At 36.1% G+C, this 14,284-nt stretch overlaps 1 protein-coding gene across 5 annotated transcripts in view; it reads left to right on the forward strand.

Moving 5' to 3' along the window:
* Positions 1 to 14,284, forward strand: part of LOC131686919 (rho-related BTB domain-containing protein 1) — a 180,213-nt gene that overhangs the window by 146,643 nt on the left and 19,286 nt on the right. For all 5 annotated transcript variants that reach the window (XM_058970947.1, XM_058970946.1, XM_058970948.1 and 2 more), the window contains one exon: positions 776 to 913. In XM_058970947.1, coding sequence (XP_058826930.1) covers positions 776 to 913 — 138 coding nt within the window. The remainder of the gene's footprint in view (positions 1 to 775; positions 914 to 14,284) is intronic.

Raw genomic sequence — 14,284 nt, forward strand, 5'->3', positions numbered from 1 at the left:
CCGGCCGCCCAATCTCCATCGTTCACGGGGAAGGATAAAGGATAAGATAAACGGGAAGTGTCGATACTCCACCTACTTAACGGAATGACGACGATTCATCAGACTCTTCCATAGGTTTGGCGGAGTTGGACGTTTAGAAGGGTTTAAGGTCTGGAATTTGCTCCAAGCAAGCGATGCGACCTGTAAAGCATATTTTGTTATCTAGTTATTTAGTTAGTTTTCGAGTACACTCGAACAAGAAATTATCTTTAGTTTTTAGTTTTTCTGAAATCTGGGTAGCCGGCTACCGAGAGTATGCTGTTTTCTAAACAAAGGCAATTTGAAGTCCGCACAGCCAGTCGTGGGAGTATTGCGTAGAAAAACTAATTTTATCTGCGTAATGAACCGGATCACCTTTTATTTCAACAGTATTTAGACAGCTTTTGCTATTGCTTCTTGGAGAGTTATGAGAACTAAGTTATCTCACCGTTTGACGACTGAAATCAAATGTTTAACCTAATGGCTAATAAACTATTTTTTCAAACCTAGTCGTTTTGTGAGAGTGGGTTGAAGGTTGACTTTTACACCTGATTGTTACTCAAATTCTGCATATAAAACAAAACTACGGTTATGGCGAAGCTGTGAATACGTAGAAAAAATTATTATCTAATTCTTAAACATCCTTTCATTAGAGGAGGGCTGTGGTCACTTGTTCTACAACAATTTGTGAAGCGCACCCTTTACACTAATTAACCTGCCAAGCAGAACAATGATGCGATATCTTTTGACATTGTAGATCGAGAATGGAAAACACAACTACACACAAACGCAAACCATTGTCGCAGTGAGTAAGCTAATTACTCCGCAGGCGATGCAGCAGTGTCTGAAGTTCATATACACCGGAGCGATCGATCGGGAGTGTCTCGATTTGCAAGTAAGTAACAAAAGCAGAGTCAAAATGTCAAACCTGAACCATTTTCCATTAAGCAGCAAAACAACGCTTTCGCCATCTTTCAACCAGTAGCAATTTCCATCGAAATATCTATCTGTTGGTTTCGCTGTCAAACTTCATTTACATATCTCCGCCATAGCTTTCGTACTAAATGTCTAAATGCTCACCGGTAAAATAATTTGTTCTTCACCGATATATTTCCTACAATCCATTTACTTTTTTATCTGTCTTATTCATATCACTTTCGATTTTTATATTTTAATTTAGTCTATACTCCTCGCCAACAATTAGAAAAAATATATTATCTCTTTTCTGCCACGGAACAGCTTAGTGAGGAATGTAATAAATCGTTCCCGATAACACCCTGCACTCAAACCTTCTGACCTCTTGCTAAGCATGCAGCACCCCCCAACGAATCGGTCCCTTCACTTCCTTCGGTTTATCTAAGATTGATTAATAGTACTAGTTACAAAAATGGAGTTTGTTTTCGTTTTTCTCTCGCCTTCGTCGAATAAATTTCTTGGACAAAAAAGCAGTTTCTCCTTTTTTCGTTGTTTGTCGTGTCCGGTATACCCCACCCTATTTTGTTGACGTGTGCTATTATGTTTGTCTCATTATGTTTCCGTCTGATTTCCGATAATGTCATTTGTGTTATTCAGTTCATGTTTAGAGAGTAGATTGAACCATTTTCATGCATTTTAGCCACATTTTCAACTCAGTAGTTATTAAGCATATCAATCGAACGTTTTAATGCAATTGGTACAGTATGACCGATGGTTATTGAAGTTTGTTTTTCAGATATTTGCGGGTTTATGAGCGTTATTCGAATCTCTCGAAACTGTTGGTACTCTACTAACTGCGTCATGTGTTCGTTTCCGCGTGTATGCCGATGGATCAAGTGGTCTTTTCTATTTCAAACGATTCTCACGAAATTTATCTTGGAATTACGCCGCCAACGCGCTTTAATTACGCTTTTAAATAACAGCTTCTTTTGCGATGCGCTTACCGGCAGCTTGCGTATGTTGGTTCTGTCTAAATTTGGCAGCGCGCCGTCGTCCACCAATTCGGCTGATCTGCTAAGCAGCTGATTGAACCGGAAAAATCTCATTTGGTTCTCGGACCCGTCTTTCCGACGACGGAGGCAGATGTCTGTTGTGGTGAATGCGCCTTTCATTTGTTTACATATTACCGTATGCAGCAAAAATTAGCATAGTGCATTGAAACGCCCGGACGTGCTGCAAAGCATCCGCAAATATTTTATGGCAAAAACAATCGAACAAAAAAATGTTTATTTCTTTAAGCAGAATCCACGGGGTTGTAAACTAAAATACGTACAGGTATAAGTATAGGTTTCGAGAATTGTTGTCCAATTTTGAACTGAGTATTGAAGTGCTATCAATTTTGAGTCTAATATTTTTGAACGTTGTCTATGTGTCAAGAATGTTTAAAGTTCCGCGACATAGAGATGGGCAATATGACTGAATAAAAGGCATGAAAATGGCTATGCATGGATGACGATTGGGGGTATGAAATGGTTTCAAATTTCTCTTTCTGGAATAGGTGAGTGGTTGTAGGCCATCGAAAGACTAATTCTGTAGACGTGTTCATTATCCAGAAACGACCACAATAATCTTCAGAGTATTCAAAAATCAGGTGAACAGCGCGATGACTAATGTTATTCTAAAGCGAGTGTCATAAAAGCTAAAGTGATATCACACTGTTTCGTTAATTACTTGTCCTAAATTGCGCATCAATTGATATTAATATTTTCTTTTCTAGTCAGAGTGAGTGCACAGAAATTGTACCGATCTTCACGTGATCTTAAAAGAAAGAGAATAGCTCTAAGCTTTACCGTTTTATCAATGAGCCATTTGTTAATGACTGATACCTAACTGTACGTACATTCTGAGTTAGTTAAACTACTCTTAATTATGAAGCATGAATCAAATGTTCACTAATATTGCAGCTGATGTATTCAAGTAGGATTCAGATTTCTCAATCACTTTCGAGATAATGAAATGCTAGGGTTGATGGTCATTATATGAATGGCGCGTGTAATAAGTGCATTTGTTCTTACCTTTTCCCTTATTCATGCGATCAAGTTTATTCTTTTTCATCTTGATAAATCTTCAAAAATTAATCAAATATAAACTCTTTGTAATGAGCACGGATAGGCAATGTGTTTGGTATGACCGTCTGAAGCACAAATAAATAAATTGGTCGGTTTATCTACAAACAAACGTTTGACATCAATAGATACACGAAAAAAAATGGTTCCCAAAAACGTGAATAAAGTGCCATGAATTCTGGAACAATCACGTTTTTACGTTACGAAAACAGGACCATACCATTACAAAATCGATCTTCTGTACGCGACTAGTTCACAACTTTATGAACATTATTCATAAAACCAAAGGTTGAATCGCGATTTTATTCAAAAACATATTTACTTGTGAACTATTTTACGACACCCGGAATATTATTCATGAATCCTTTCAATCATTGTGAACTAGTTCATGATTCCAAATATGATAGTCGCGATTCAATATCCGTGTCTGTGAAATAGTTCACTAAATCACCCAAAGTTTCCTTATGTATACGTGAACTGATTCCTGATTTCCAACGAATTAGTCACACACGATTCATGATCATGAACTAGTTCACAAACCCATGAAAGTTTTTTTTTAAATATTCGTGAACTAGTTCATGATTCCTAGTATAATAGTCACGACTTACCATTCGAGCTCGTTCAATAATTCACAAAATCGAAAAATATTGTTCATGTATACGTGAACTGATTTATGATTCCTGGAATAGTGGCATAGCATAGTTGGTCAATCGATTACCTTGTACGAAGCTCACCTGGGTTCGATTCTCAACCCCGCACATAGGGTTAGATATTTTTCCAAAAAAAGATTTCTAACCCGAACAGAGGCGAGTGACCCAAGGTTAAAACCTCCATAATCAAAAAAAAAATATGATTCCTGACGACTGACCCTTCGTGCTCTTGAAATAGTTCACAAAATCATGAAATCTTATTCATATTCATAGAAAAGTAAACTGATTCATGATTCCTAATATAAGTCACACCTGGCCATGCGTGGCCGTGAGATAGTTCACAAAATCGAAAAATATCGTTCATGTGTCTGTGAACTAGTTCATGATTCCTAGTATAATTTTCACATCTAACCATTCGTGCTCGTGAAATAATTCACAAAATCATAAAATATTATTTATGAATTTGTGAACAGGTTCATGAAATAGTACATGATTCACGATCTATCTTGAGTGCTTGTGATATTTAGAAGACATCCGTAATCATTTTCTGTTTCATGCAACTCTGCACATGGTCTTAAAATTTTCACGTGAATTATTTCATAAAATTTGAGTTTTGTCGTCAAAAGTCATATATTCATCTACAGCCTATAGCGACTAGTAATAAGTGCTAGTAGCAGATATAGGAAAACTATTAGCAACTCGAACCAGGGATGCCACATTGAAATGACTAAAACAGAAAAAATCTGTAAAATTTTCATCAAAATGCCAAAAATCTGTCATCTGTGAAAAACGATTTGGGATCAAAAATTTTGAAAAAAATCTGTGACTATAGAAAAATTTGTGATTATGGTAACCCTGCCTCGTACATTCATTTGATAAGGTTCAATGTGATGTCTGGACAGAAAACGAAAACTGCGCTGAGCGTCAAAAATATATTATAGAGCCACGGATTCTGTGCGTGATGTATTTCACAAAAGAAGATATCGCGAATCATTTACGGTTTTAGGAACCAAATCATATTGCCACGTTACTCCGAGTAAAAAAATCCGATACTAATTAAACAAGTAGTCACATTTCTGCACGTGTCAAATTTGAATGTGAGCTTGAGAATAAAATATCACGAAAAACGTGACTAAGATCCTGAAATCATGAACATAAACTACACTACTCGTGATTAAAAAATATCAAATATCGTGACTATGATCCTGATATCATGAACACAAATCACTCTACGTGTGACTAAAATATCACGATAACATGAATAGAAATTACGGAAATCGTGACTGAAATCTGGAAATCATGAACATAAGTCACACTACTACTCTGCCAGAAAAATTCAACACGAAACTTATGAATAAAATATCACGAAAACATGAATATAAATTACGAATATTGTGACTATGACCCTGAAATCAAGTAGAGGAATATGGGGAGACTTGACCAGGTTTTCAGCTAAACCTGCATAAATCTCTAAAAAAATTGATCCTTCAAAAGTAGTCGAGATATAATGTGCAAACGTATTGTGCGTGTTCATAGTTTTTTGCAGAATTTTTAATTTACTTTTTCAAAAGTTATGAAAGTTTTTCTGTGAACTTTTTTTTATCAAGTCTTCCCACTCCGTACGTAGCAGTAAAAAATATAAAAGGGTTGCATTTCATAAATTTCGATTTTTTAAAATGCATTTCATTTTAAGTATTAAGTGGACTGCTGTCATGGCGTATTCACATGTCACGAAATCAGCCATATTACAATTAACTTTGTTTGCTCGCACTAAAAGATATAGACTAATGTTCGAGGTGGAAATTTTTTGTGGCGTGATTAACACTAACAGTAGGTACCGCAGCATAGTACATATCAGAAATATTTTGTATCTTTCTTCAGCTTATTACCACTTGGTCAAGTCTCGCCAAAAAATCTTGGTCAAGTCTCCCCAACATTAGTTATGTAAAATCATTTCACTACTTCACAAGGAATAACATGATATATTAGATAGTAGTAGTTAGGTAGATATGTAAATACAAAGTTTCATAAAAAAATTACATAATTTAACGCAAACTTATTAATTGCGGAATATTTTATATAAGTAGAGGATTTTTGATCCCAAATTTTTAAAATTACCTTAACTGATCGAAACAACTACAAAAATATTTTTGAATTTTTTTAAGAACTTAAGAAAACACGTCATAGCCAATAATAGAATTATGCACTTGGTCAAGTTCCCCTACATAAATTGTGCTACGCTACCAGAAAAATCCGACATTAACCTCACGAATAAAATATCACAGTAACGTGATGAGAAATTTCGAAAATCGCGACTAAGCTCCTGAAATCGTGACCATCGTTTTAGTTGATATACTACAAACCAGTGTATCACCAAAGAATCATAATAAATACTAAACATGTTCAGGAAAGAACAACAGTAACCCAACCAAAAATTGCAATGTAACGCCATGTACATTTTTGCGAGAACTAGTTTTTGAAAAACACGCATAGTTTCATTAATATGAGGATTATTATCCATAATTTCAGGAGCCTGGTCACGATTTTCGTAAATCGCTCAGTTCAGTAGATCAGTGTACTGCTTCTCCTATATTTTACAGTTATAATGGTCGTTCAAATAAGATTGTTCAACCGAGGCTGTTGCACAGTCGTTATGGGTCAATGGAACGCAGTAACTAAAATAATAGGCACGCAAAGTGGTGAATCGAATTGCTTTAGTACATGCCTTGAATTGCAAATATTCTGAACGGGATGGTTGCGGAACATAAACTCAGCTAAAATATTCGATTTTTTTTAACTAAACTTGTAAAAATAATATTAACACTTTTCACGTAATGTAAAATGTTAATGTAGCGCTGCATTACATTCAACGTGAACGGGGATTTTTACTGTAACATAATTGCAACATTTCTTTTTGTTCCTAAAACAAGGTTTCTGTTGCGATTGTACCATTGAATCCTATCAGTACAACATTCCATATATGGTGGAATTGTATTATGAAGACATTCAATTAGTAAGGGATTAGAGGATAAGGAAAGTTTATTTAGAGCCTTAGTACTCAAGGTAAAGCAAGGGTTTGAAAGAAGAAAGTGAAATAGGGTCATATATACAAGCTCTAACGGGGGCCAAATATGAAAGCTCCTTAACTCAACAATCGACCTACAGATAGGGGGGAGGGGGTCTTCACAGGTATAATACAGACACCTTCGCTTCGTTTAACGTACGTATTATCGAAACACAAAAATAAATTTCAAAATATTATTTTTTGCACTTAATATTGATATTGAATATTTTTTACAAAAATAATGTTTATACTAAAATATTAGTGATAAACTTTCTTATCACTGGGAACTTAATTTTAGAAAATTGTGGTTTTCATCAATCAGAATGGTTGAAAGGGCATTTAAAGCACTTCTTCATTCTCATAAAGTTCCTGGACACATGAAGAATTTTTCGGAAATTCGTAGAAAATCTCCAAAAATTTGGAAAAACGAAGCAAGAGGACTTCTCTGAATATTATAGTATCTCGGTGAGTTTACTAAACCTCATAGGATTTCTTTGAAATCTTGAAACCGTTCAGAAATTCTGAAATCCGTTGAATTCGATTGAAGTTTCTTAGAAATTCTTCGAAAACTTTTTTTAATTTTCGATTGTCATGAAATTCTTGTGAGGTCGGTCGTCTAGAAAACAGAAGCTTTTTTATACATTTTTTGTGTAATAATAACGGCACAGCCTGTAAAACTGTTGAATCAATTGAATTGAACTTCAAAAACCCCGAAAACGGATATTAAAATATATTTGCTAAGACGATATGATTAAAAATCTTGACGGCAAATGAGCTAAAAGTTGTGCAATGAAGACCCGATTCTACCAACCTCATATGAAAATCCATTTTATGGGCTCTAGCAGACGAACCAAATCATATTCGATTTTATTCTTTCTTGAGTATATTTTTCTTTTTTCAAAGATGCGAAAAGCGCAAAAATAAATATATCGATTTTTTAAAATTTGTGCGCTGTAAAAATTGGAATACCATCTTAAGGCAACTTTATGCTATTATTATTATGTTTGTTAAGGCTTTAACCACTGAGGGTCATTCGCCTATACTTTATGCTAAATAATCAGAAAAGGTTATGAGGATATGTCCAGGGTCTAATTTTATTTTAACAGCTACGGTTTTTTTTTAAAAAGAAAAAATATTGCTCAATTTTGTCAATGTCTCCATTTTGTCAGCCTAAAATACACCAAGGGACTGATTAAAACGAGTCCCAACTGTATAAACCATAGTTTTTCACTACACAAGAGAGGTCTTACTAAACTAGGCGATAATCCTTGAACCACACCAACATATTGAAAACTTTTTCCATCACGCTCACAAGATTGACGAACAAGAGAAGAACACTAAATTGTTCAACTCTATAAGTAGTACGAGTCTCCATTGAAGCGACTAGACGTGCGTGATTCGAATTTCGTCCCCGTTCCAGTCAGAATATTGTATATCCTAGAATGGAAGGGATGCAGCGCTCAGCATTACATACTATTGGAAGGTCGAATAGCAAAAATCGTTTAATCATCACTCTAGATAGTTAACCTTCAAAATTGCCTAAAATCTTATTTGATGTTCGAAATATTTCTCTAAATTTTCATGAAATTAGTATTTCTTCCCTGAAGTTTGCGGGATATACCGTACCTAAAACTCGCAGAGATTTTTTTGATATTTGTTGGACTTAACTAGCTTTGGAAGTTTTTCTCGAAAGACTTTGTTGAAGTAAAATATTTTAGCTTTGAAAGAATAGAATTTGCCGATGTCCCAGATGTTTTCCAAAAATCCTTAGAATATTCATTATGTTTCCAGAAATTCTCCAGATTTCATTCAAAGTTCAAACTGAAAAAATATTTCAAGTATGGAGAACCAACAATTCGGATGCGCAATTGAATAACTGCAGGGCAGTTATGTATCGAAATGATATGAAGTTCCGAAATCGGATTCACAAAGATCGCACGAATAATACTCAGCACGCTGTATAATAGCCATGTGATAATCGAGTTTGCAATGTTTAGGCAGTGTCCTGACTAGAATACTACAATTGTGCTTGTAAAAATGCAGCAAATTATTTGACATTTTCGGACTCGCATCCGGCAGAAAAGTTCTGTTTGAACGCAAGTTTGCAAGCTACACCAATGGTTGGCATGTTCGGATGCTGCCCAAGAGCGAATCTTGTGCTTTATCCAACTTATTGACAGTGGTAGAACTGACTCTGGAACAACGAAGTCAGTCGCAGCGCCACCGCTAGTCAATTCGTTCGCCCATTCATTTCCAGTAATACCGGAACGACCGGGTACCCATAGAAGACGGATAGCATTTGAAATGCTAAGGTCTTCGATTTGAGTTCGACAGTCGATTACTAATTTCGATCTCGAATCTGCCGAACTAAGTGCTTTCAGGGCAGCCTGAATGTCAGAGCAAAAATAGATTCTTTTACCGCAAATTTCCTGTTGAAATACTGATTGTACGCCCCTCAGAATTGCGAAGAATTCTGCTTGGAATACGGTACAGTATCTACCAAGCGAATGAGACTGGTTTAATTTCATTTCACGACGATAGACACCAGCACCGGTTAGGCCCTCCAACAAAGAACCGTCAGTATAACACACTACGTATTCTTCAAGTTGTCACTCCGTCCAGCCAGACAGCCATTCCTCGCAAATTCTCATATTGAAAGTTTTAAAAGGAAAAGTAAATGTGAGTGTTAGATCACTGGGAGCAAGTGTACATTCATCCCAAGTAACCATTTGAGGTCACAGTATTGTGTAACTAGTTGCACTATCTATTGGGTCACTGTTACAGAGCCCAGTAAACTTGAGACGGTTTGCACTAGAAAATGCTTCTTGTTTCAGAAACACATGGAGTGGTTTTATGTTCAAGAGCGTCTCTAGATCAGCAGCAGGTGTTGTCAAGAACGCACCAGTCATTGCCATCAAGACCATTCTCTGAAGATGGTTTAACTTTGATTGGATTGTCATGACTTCTCCCATCTGCCACCTAACAAGGCACCCGTGTGCCAGTATTGGTCTAATAATTGTTGTGTAGATCCAATGAATGTACACTCAGGTTTTTTTTTACGCGAGGGATACGTACCGCGTAAAAAACCGCGTAAAAAACGCGTTAATTGGAAAATCCGCGTAAAAAACGCGTTAATTGGAAAATCCGCGTAAAAAAACCGCGTTAATTGGAAAATCCGCATAAAAAACCGCGTTAATTCTAAAATCCGCAAAAAAAACTCTCAGCAAAAGACTTAGAAGATTTTTGAAAGTTTTTTTTGCGCGGATTTCGCAATTAACACGGTTTTTGCAAAAAATATTCTAAATCCTTTTGAATGCAAAAGACTCGCACCCCAACAATATGGGTATTTTCGGAATGGTCTTGAAGAGTAGGTTCCAGAAATTGATTTTTGACGCTATTTTGAAATCAAAGATGGCGACTTCCGGTTTTAGCGAAATTCGCTATAACCCAATCAATATGGGTATTTTCGGAATGGTCTTGAAGAGTAGGTGCCAGAAATTGATCTTCAGAAAAAAGTCTAAGCCATTTGCATTCAAAAGGACTTAGAATATTGTTGCAAAAACCGCGTTAATTGAAAATCCGCGTAAAAAAAACCGCGTTAATTGGAAAATCCGCGTAAAAAAACCGCGTTAATTGGAAAATCATCGTAAAAAACCGAGCAAAAACCGCGTAAAAAATCTGGGTGTACTCCCAAGTCCCCAAGATTTGCCGGAGGCCGCCTACATTGGTTGAAGGCTTTGCAACCTTTCTTGATTCTGAAATCGATGAGAGCTGTCCAATTCAGTAGTGAGTCAAGAATTACCCCAACGTTCTTAACTTAATCTGCGACAATAATTTCAGAGTTAAAGAACTGCAATGGACGAGCTCCGGTTGTAATCCTTCGTTACGTGAGAAGCACCATTGACGTTTTATTTGGATTAACTGATAGTCCAACATGAAGACACCATTGCTCAATAGCACAAAAGGCTTGTTGCGTTAAATCAGAAAGTGTGTTAATGCAGATACCGGTGATCATTATATGATAATTATCGGCGAAACCATATGTCGGAAACCCAAGCTCATTACGTTTCCTCAAGAAGTGGCGAAAACGTCCCATAGAAGTGGCAACAGCACACCTTGAGGACATCCTCTGACACTCAGCTTACTTATCTCTACTTGTCTTAACGATGAGCAGAGATGCCGATTGCTAAGCATTGCGTATATCCAGTTCGTGGTCTTTCGAATCCATTTTGGAAGCAGCACTATCTTCGCTGCTTCCAAAATGGATTCGAAAGACGCGTTGTCAAAAGCACCTTCAATATCAAGAAAAACTCCTAAACTTAATTACTATTGCAAGACTACTATGAGTAAGTTTGTTTTATTCACGACCTCATCATGAGATACCTACGAAACCTAGTCGCTAAGCCCTCTTTTGTAGAGGTCTCAGTTCGTAGATTTGGGATTACGATATGTGACGATATCTAGCGAAACGTTCAAATGATCAAAGACGATGTACTTATGATCAGAAAATGACTGTTTGAACTTGTTTGGTACAAGCCAGATTGCGAAATCATGGGTAATACCGTCAGACTTGAGAGTCACATCTAACACCTCTTCTCTTGAGTATGTGCAGATTCGTACTAATTAAATATTTTATTTTAGTGCTGCCAGCCATTCAGTCCTCGACACGGAGAAACACGTTTACTTGAGGACTCCTGTTTTCAGTCGCCTCTTACGACATGTGAGCAGGAACCCAGTAGATCAATTCTTGGTTGAGATAGGAGAACATGGGGCGACTTGACCAGGTTTTCAGCTAAAACTGCATAAATCCTTAAAAAGGCCTTCAATCCCTCAAAAGTCATTGAGATATAATGTGCAAAGTTATTGTGCGTCTTCATGATTTTTTAATTTAATTTCGAAAAGTTATAAAAGTTTTTCTGAGATTGTTTTTTTTTTTGGTCAAGTCTCCCCACTGCGGGGAGACTTAACCAAGGCGTGGGTAGACTTGATCAAGATAATTTTGAAAAATCATCACCAAAAATAATGACATCTAACATAGGGTAAATGTACTATAATTCGCCCCCCTAAAACATTTGTCTGCGGAAAAACTTTAAATTCTAACGATTTTGAATTGCTCTAACTAATATTATTTTATCATTCTCATCACGTATCATATAATATCCAATAATCCTGAATAAAAGTGATTTAAAACATTAAATTAACGAAAAAGTAACAATATTCTAAATCAAGATGTGTTTCAATTTTCGTCCCCCTAAATTTAATCTTCGCCCCCCTCTTGCTCTATTTTTTCGCCCCCGTGCGCCCACGCACAATTTTACGACTTCTATCATGCTACAATGTCACAGAATTGGTAATAGAGAAAAGATTAGACTAATCCAGATTATATTTTCAAAAACCAACTATTAAACAAATAATACGTTAACTTACAAGCTCTTGTATTTATAGTCTTGATATGTTGTGTTGCGAAACGAGCGAGAAGCACACCAAGTCCGTTCGTTCGCGAGCGTGTACGAATAGCATGCCTAGCGCTCTTGATCGTTCGCGCCCGGGTGAAGCAAAATCTCGTGCGAGAATGCTCGCGAGAAACCCAAACTTTCATCTAGTATGTAGGACATATCCAGGAAGTTTTTCTCGCAAAGTCTCGTGTGTTTTGTTATCTCGCAAGCGAGAAATGCGTTAAAGAGCACACGCGGGTGTGGATGCACGCAGAGCGTGGACTACTAATGGCGTTTTCGTTTTTTCTTGGTGCTACACCGGTGTAGTGCAAAGAAAGAGATAGACTGATTACACCCAAGTTTGAATGAGTGTAGCACCGACTACACCGGTGTAGTGCACTGTCAAAAACGAATATGCCATAAGAGTGTTCTCGATATTTCGCGCGAACGAGGAAGGCGATGTACGCGCCAATGAACGAGAATAGCAACGTGCAAATACGAACAAACCATTCGTTAACTAAATAGCATTACTAGAAAAATACTCTACATATATGTTTTAAAAAATATTTTGGAAGTGTCAACTGATATTCTTTATGTAAATCATGAATGAAACAGATAGATTTTTTGGTAGTTGACTTGAAGCAACAATTTCAATTTCGTTTAAATATTTCAAATATGCCCAAAATGACTACAGATGCTCACTTAAATTAAAGGGATATATGTGTAGATCCAAAAATCGAAAAAAATAATTATTCTTTTATCTTCCTTATCGTTATATGGAAAACTACTCCATGTGCAATGGAATTCCTAATACACATGAGACAATTATACGTAGAGCGGCAGTATAAGTTCTTAGGAATGTTTTCCCAAATTATAAAGATCCAAGCAGTAGAACCAACATTATAGCGTATTTCACCATTCCCTAATGTGGTCCCGGGTATATACTAGAAACTTTGCACGTGATTATCTCAAAATCATGTTTTTCAAAAACGTCTTTGCTGTGACTACGATAGCCGAAAATGTTTTCTACCGATGTCAAATTTCTTTTTTTTTTGTTTGTAATTTAACTATCGTGTCCTTGAATGATTCCATTTATTCGTCAAAATTTTCATGTCAATGTTATGAATTTCTTAAAAAAAATCAGTGATAAAAAAACAATAAAAAAAATAGTGGCTTTTTTGGAAATTGTCCCCTTCGCAAAAATAAAAAAAAATACAATGCATAGTTCAAGGACACCACAAGTGCCTGTACTTATGGTTTTTTTTATGTTTTCAATTGTGCTGTTATACAGGAATCGTAGTCACGGCAAATCTCTTATAGAAAAACGCGCTTTTGCGCAAATGATTGTAACTTCGACAATTAGGGTGGATGTACCAATAGTCGCATACTTAAGGAAAACTTTTGCTACAAAATCGATGAATAGATCTATGGGCAATGTTAATACATTAAATGAAAGCTTTCAATCCCTACTTCATAGGAAAAATATAAAGATTGTTTAATAACCAATTTATGTATTCAAAACCGCTTGTACCACTATAGGAACACATGTACAAATAGTGGCGCAATCACTAATTTCGGGTCCTATTGTTGCAAATCCCATTGATTTCTTATGGGACTTACAACTATAGGTACACTATATCAACCATAGGTGCAAAGGAAGCTCAAAATTCAAAGAACATCATTTTTTCAATAATTATTTGAGCAAATTTCAAGGATAATAGTTTGATTGTCGCATAATTTTAGTGCGATGAATCGATAAAAAAAAATTGTTGATGGTTGGTACCTTAGTTAGGCGTATAACCCACTACTGCAACTATTGGTACACCTCAACTATAGGAGCACCCACCCTATTAATATGTATTCATGTTCACAAGTGGGTTTTGCAAATTAGACATTGTACTACGCTAGACGTATAATAAGTATTCGATATAAATATGGCTACATACCTTCATAAAATTTCATATTTTTTTTCCTTTTGTCCTGTACCTCGATATATATAACCCCTCAATCACTGACAGAAACTCCGTTGTATTTGTTTTCAATAAAGCTTTCCAAACTAATTAATTTTTGGCTTGT

This window comes from Topomyia yanbarensis, chromosome 3 (genome assembly GCF_030247195.1).
Source record: "Topomyia yanbarensis strain Yona2022 chromosome 3, ASM3024719v1, whole genome shotgun sequence".
In the NCBI taxonomy this organism is placed as follows: Eukaryota; Metazoa; Arthropoda; class Insecta; order Diptera; family Culicidae; genus Topomyia; species Topomyia yanbarensis.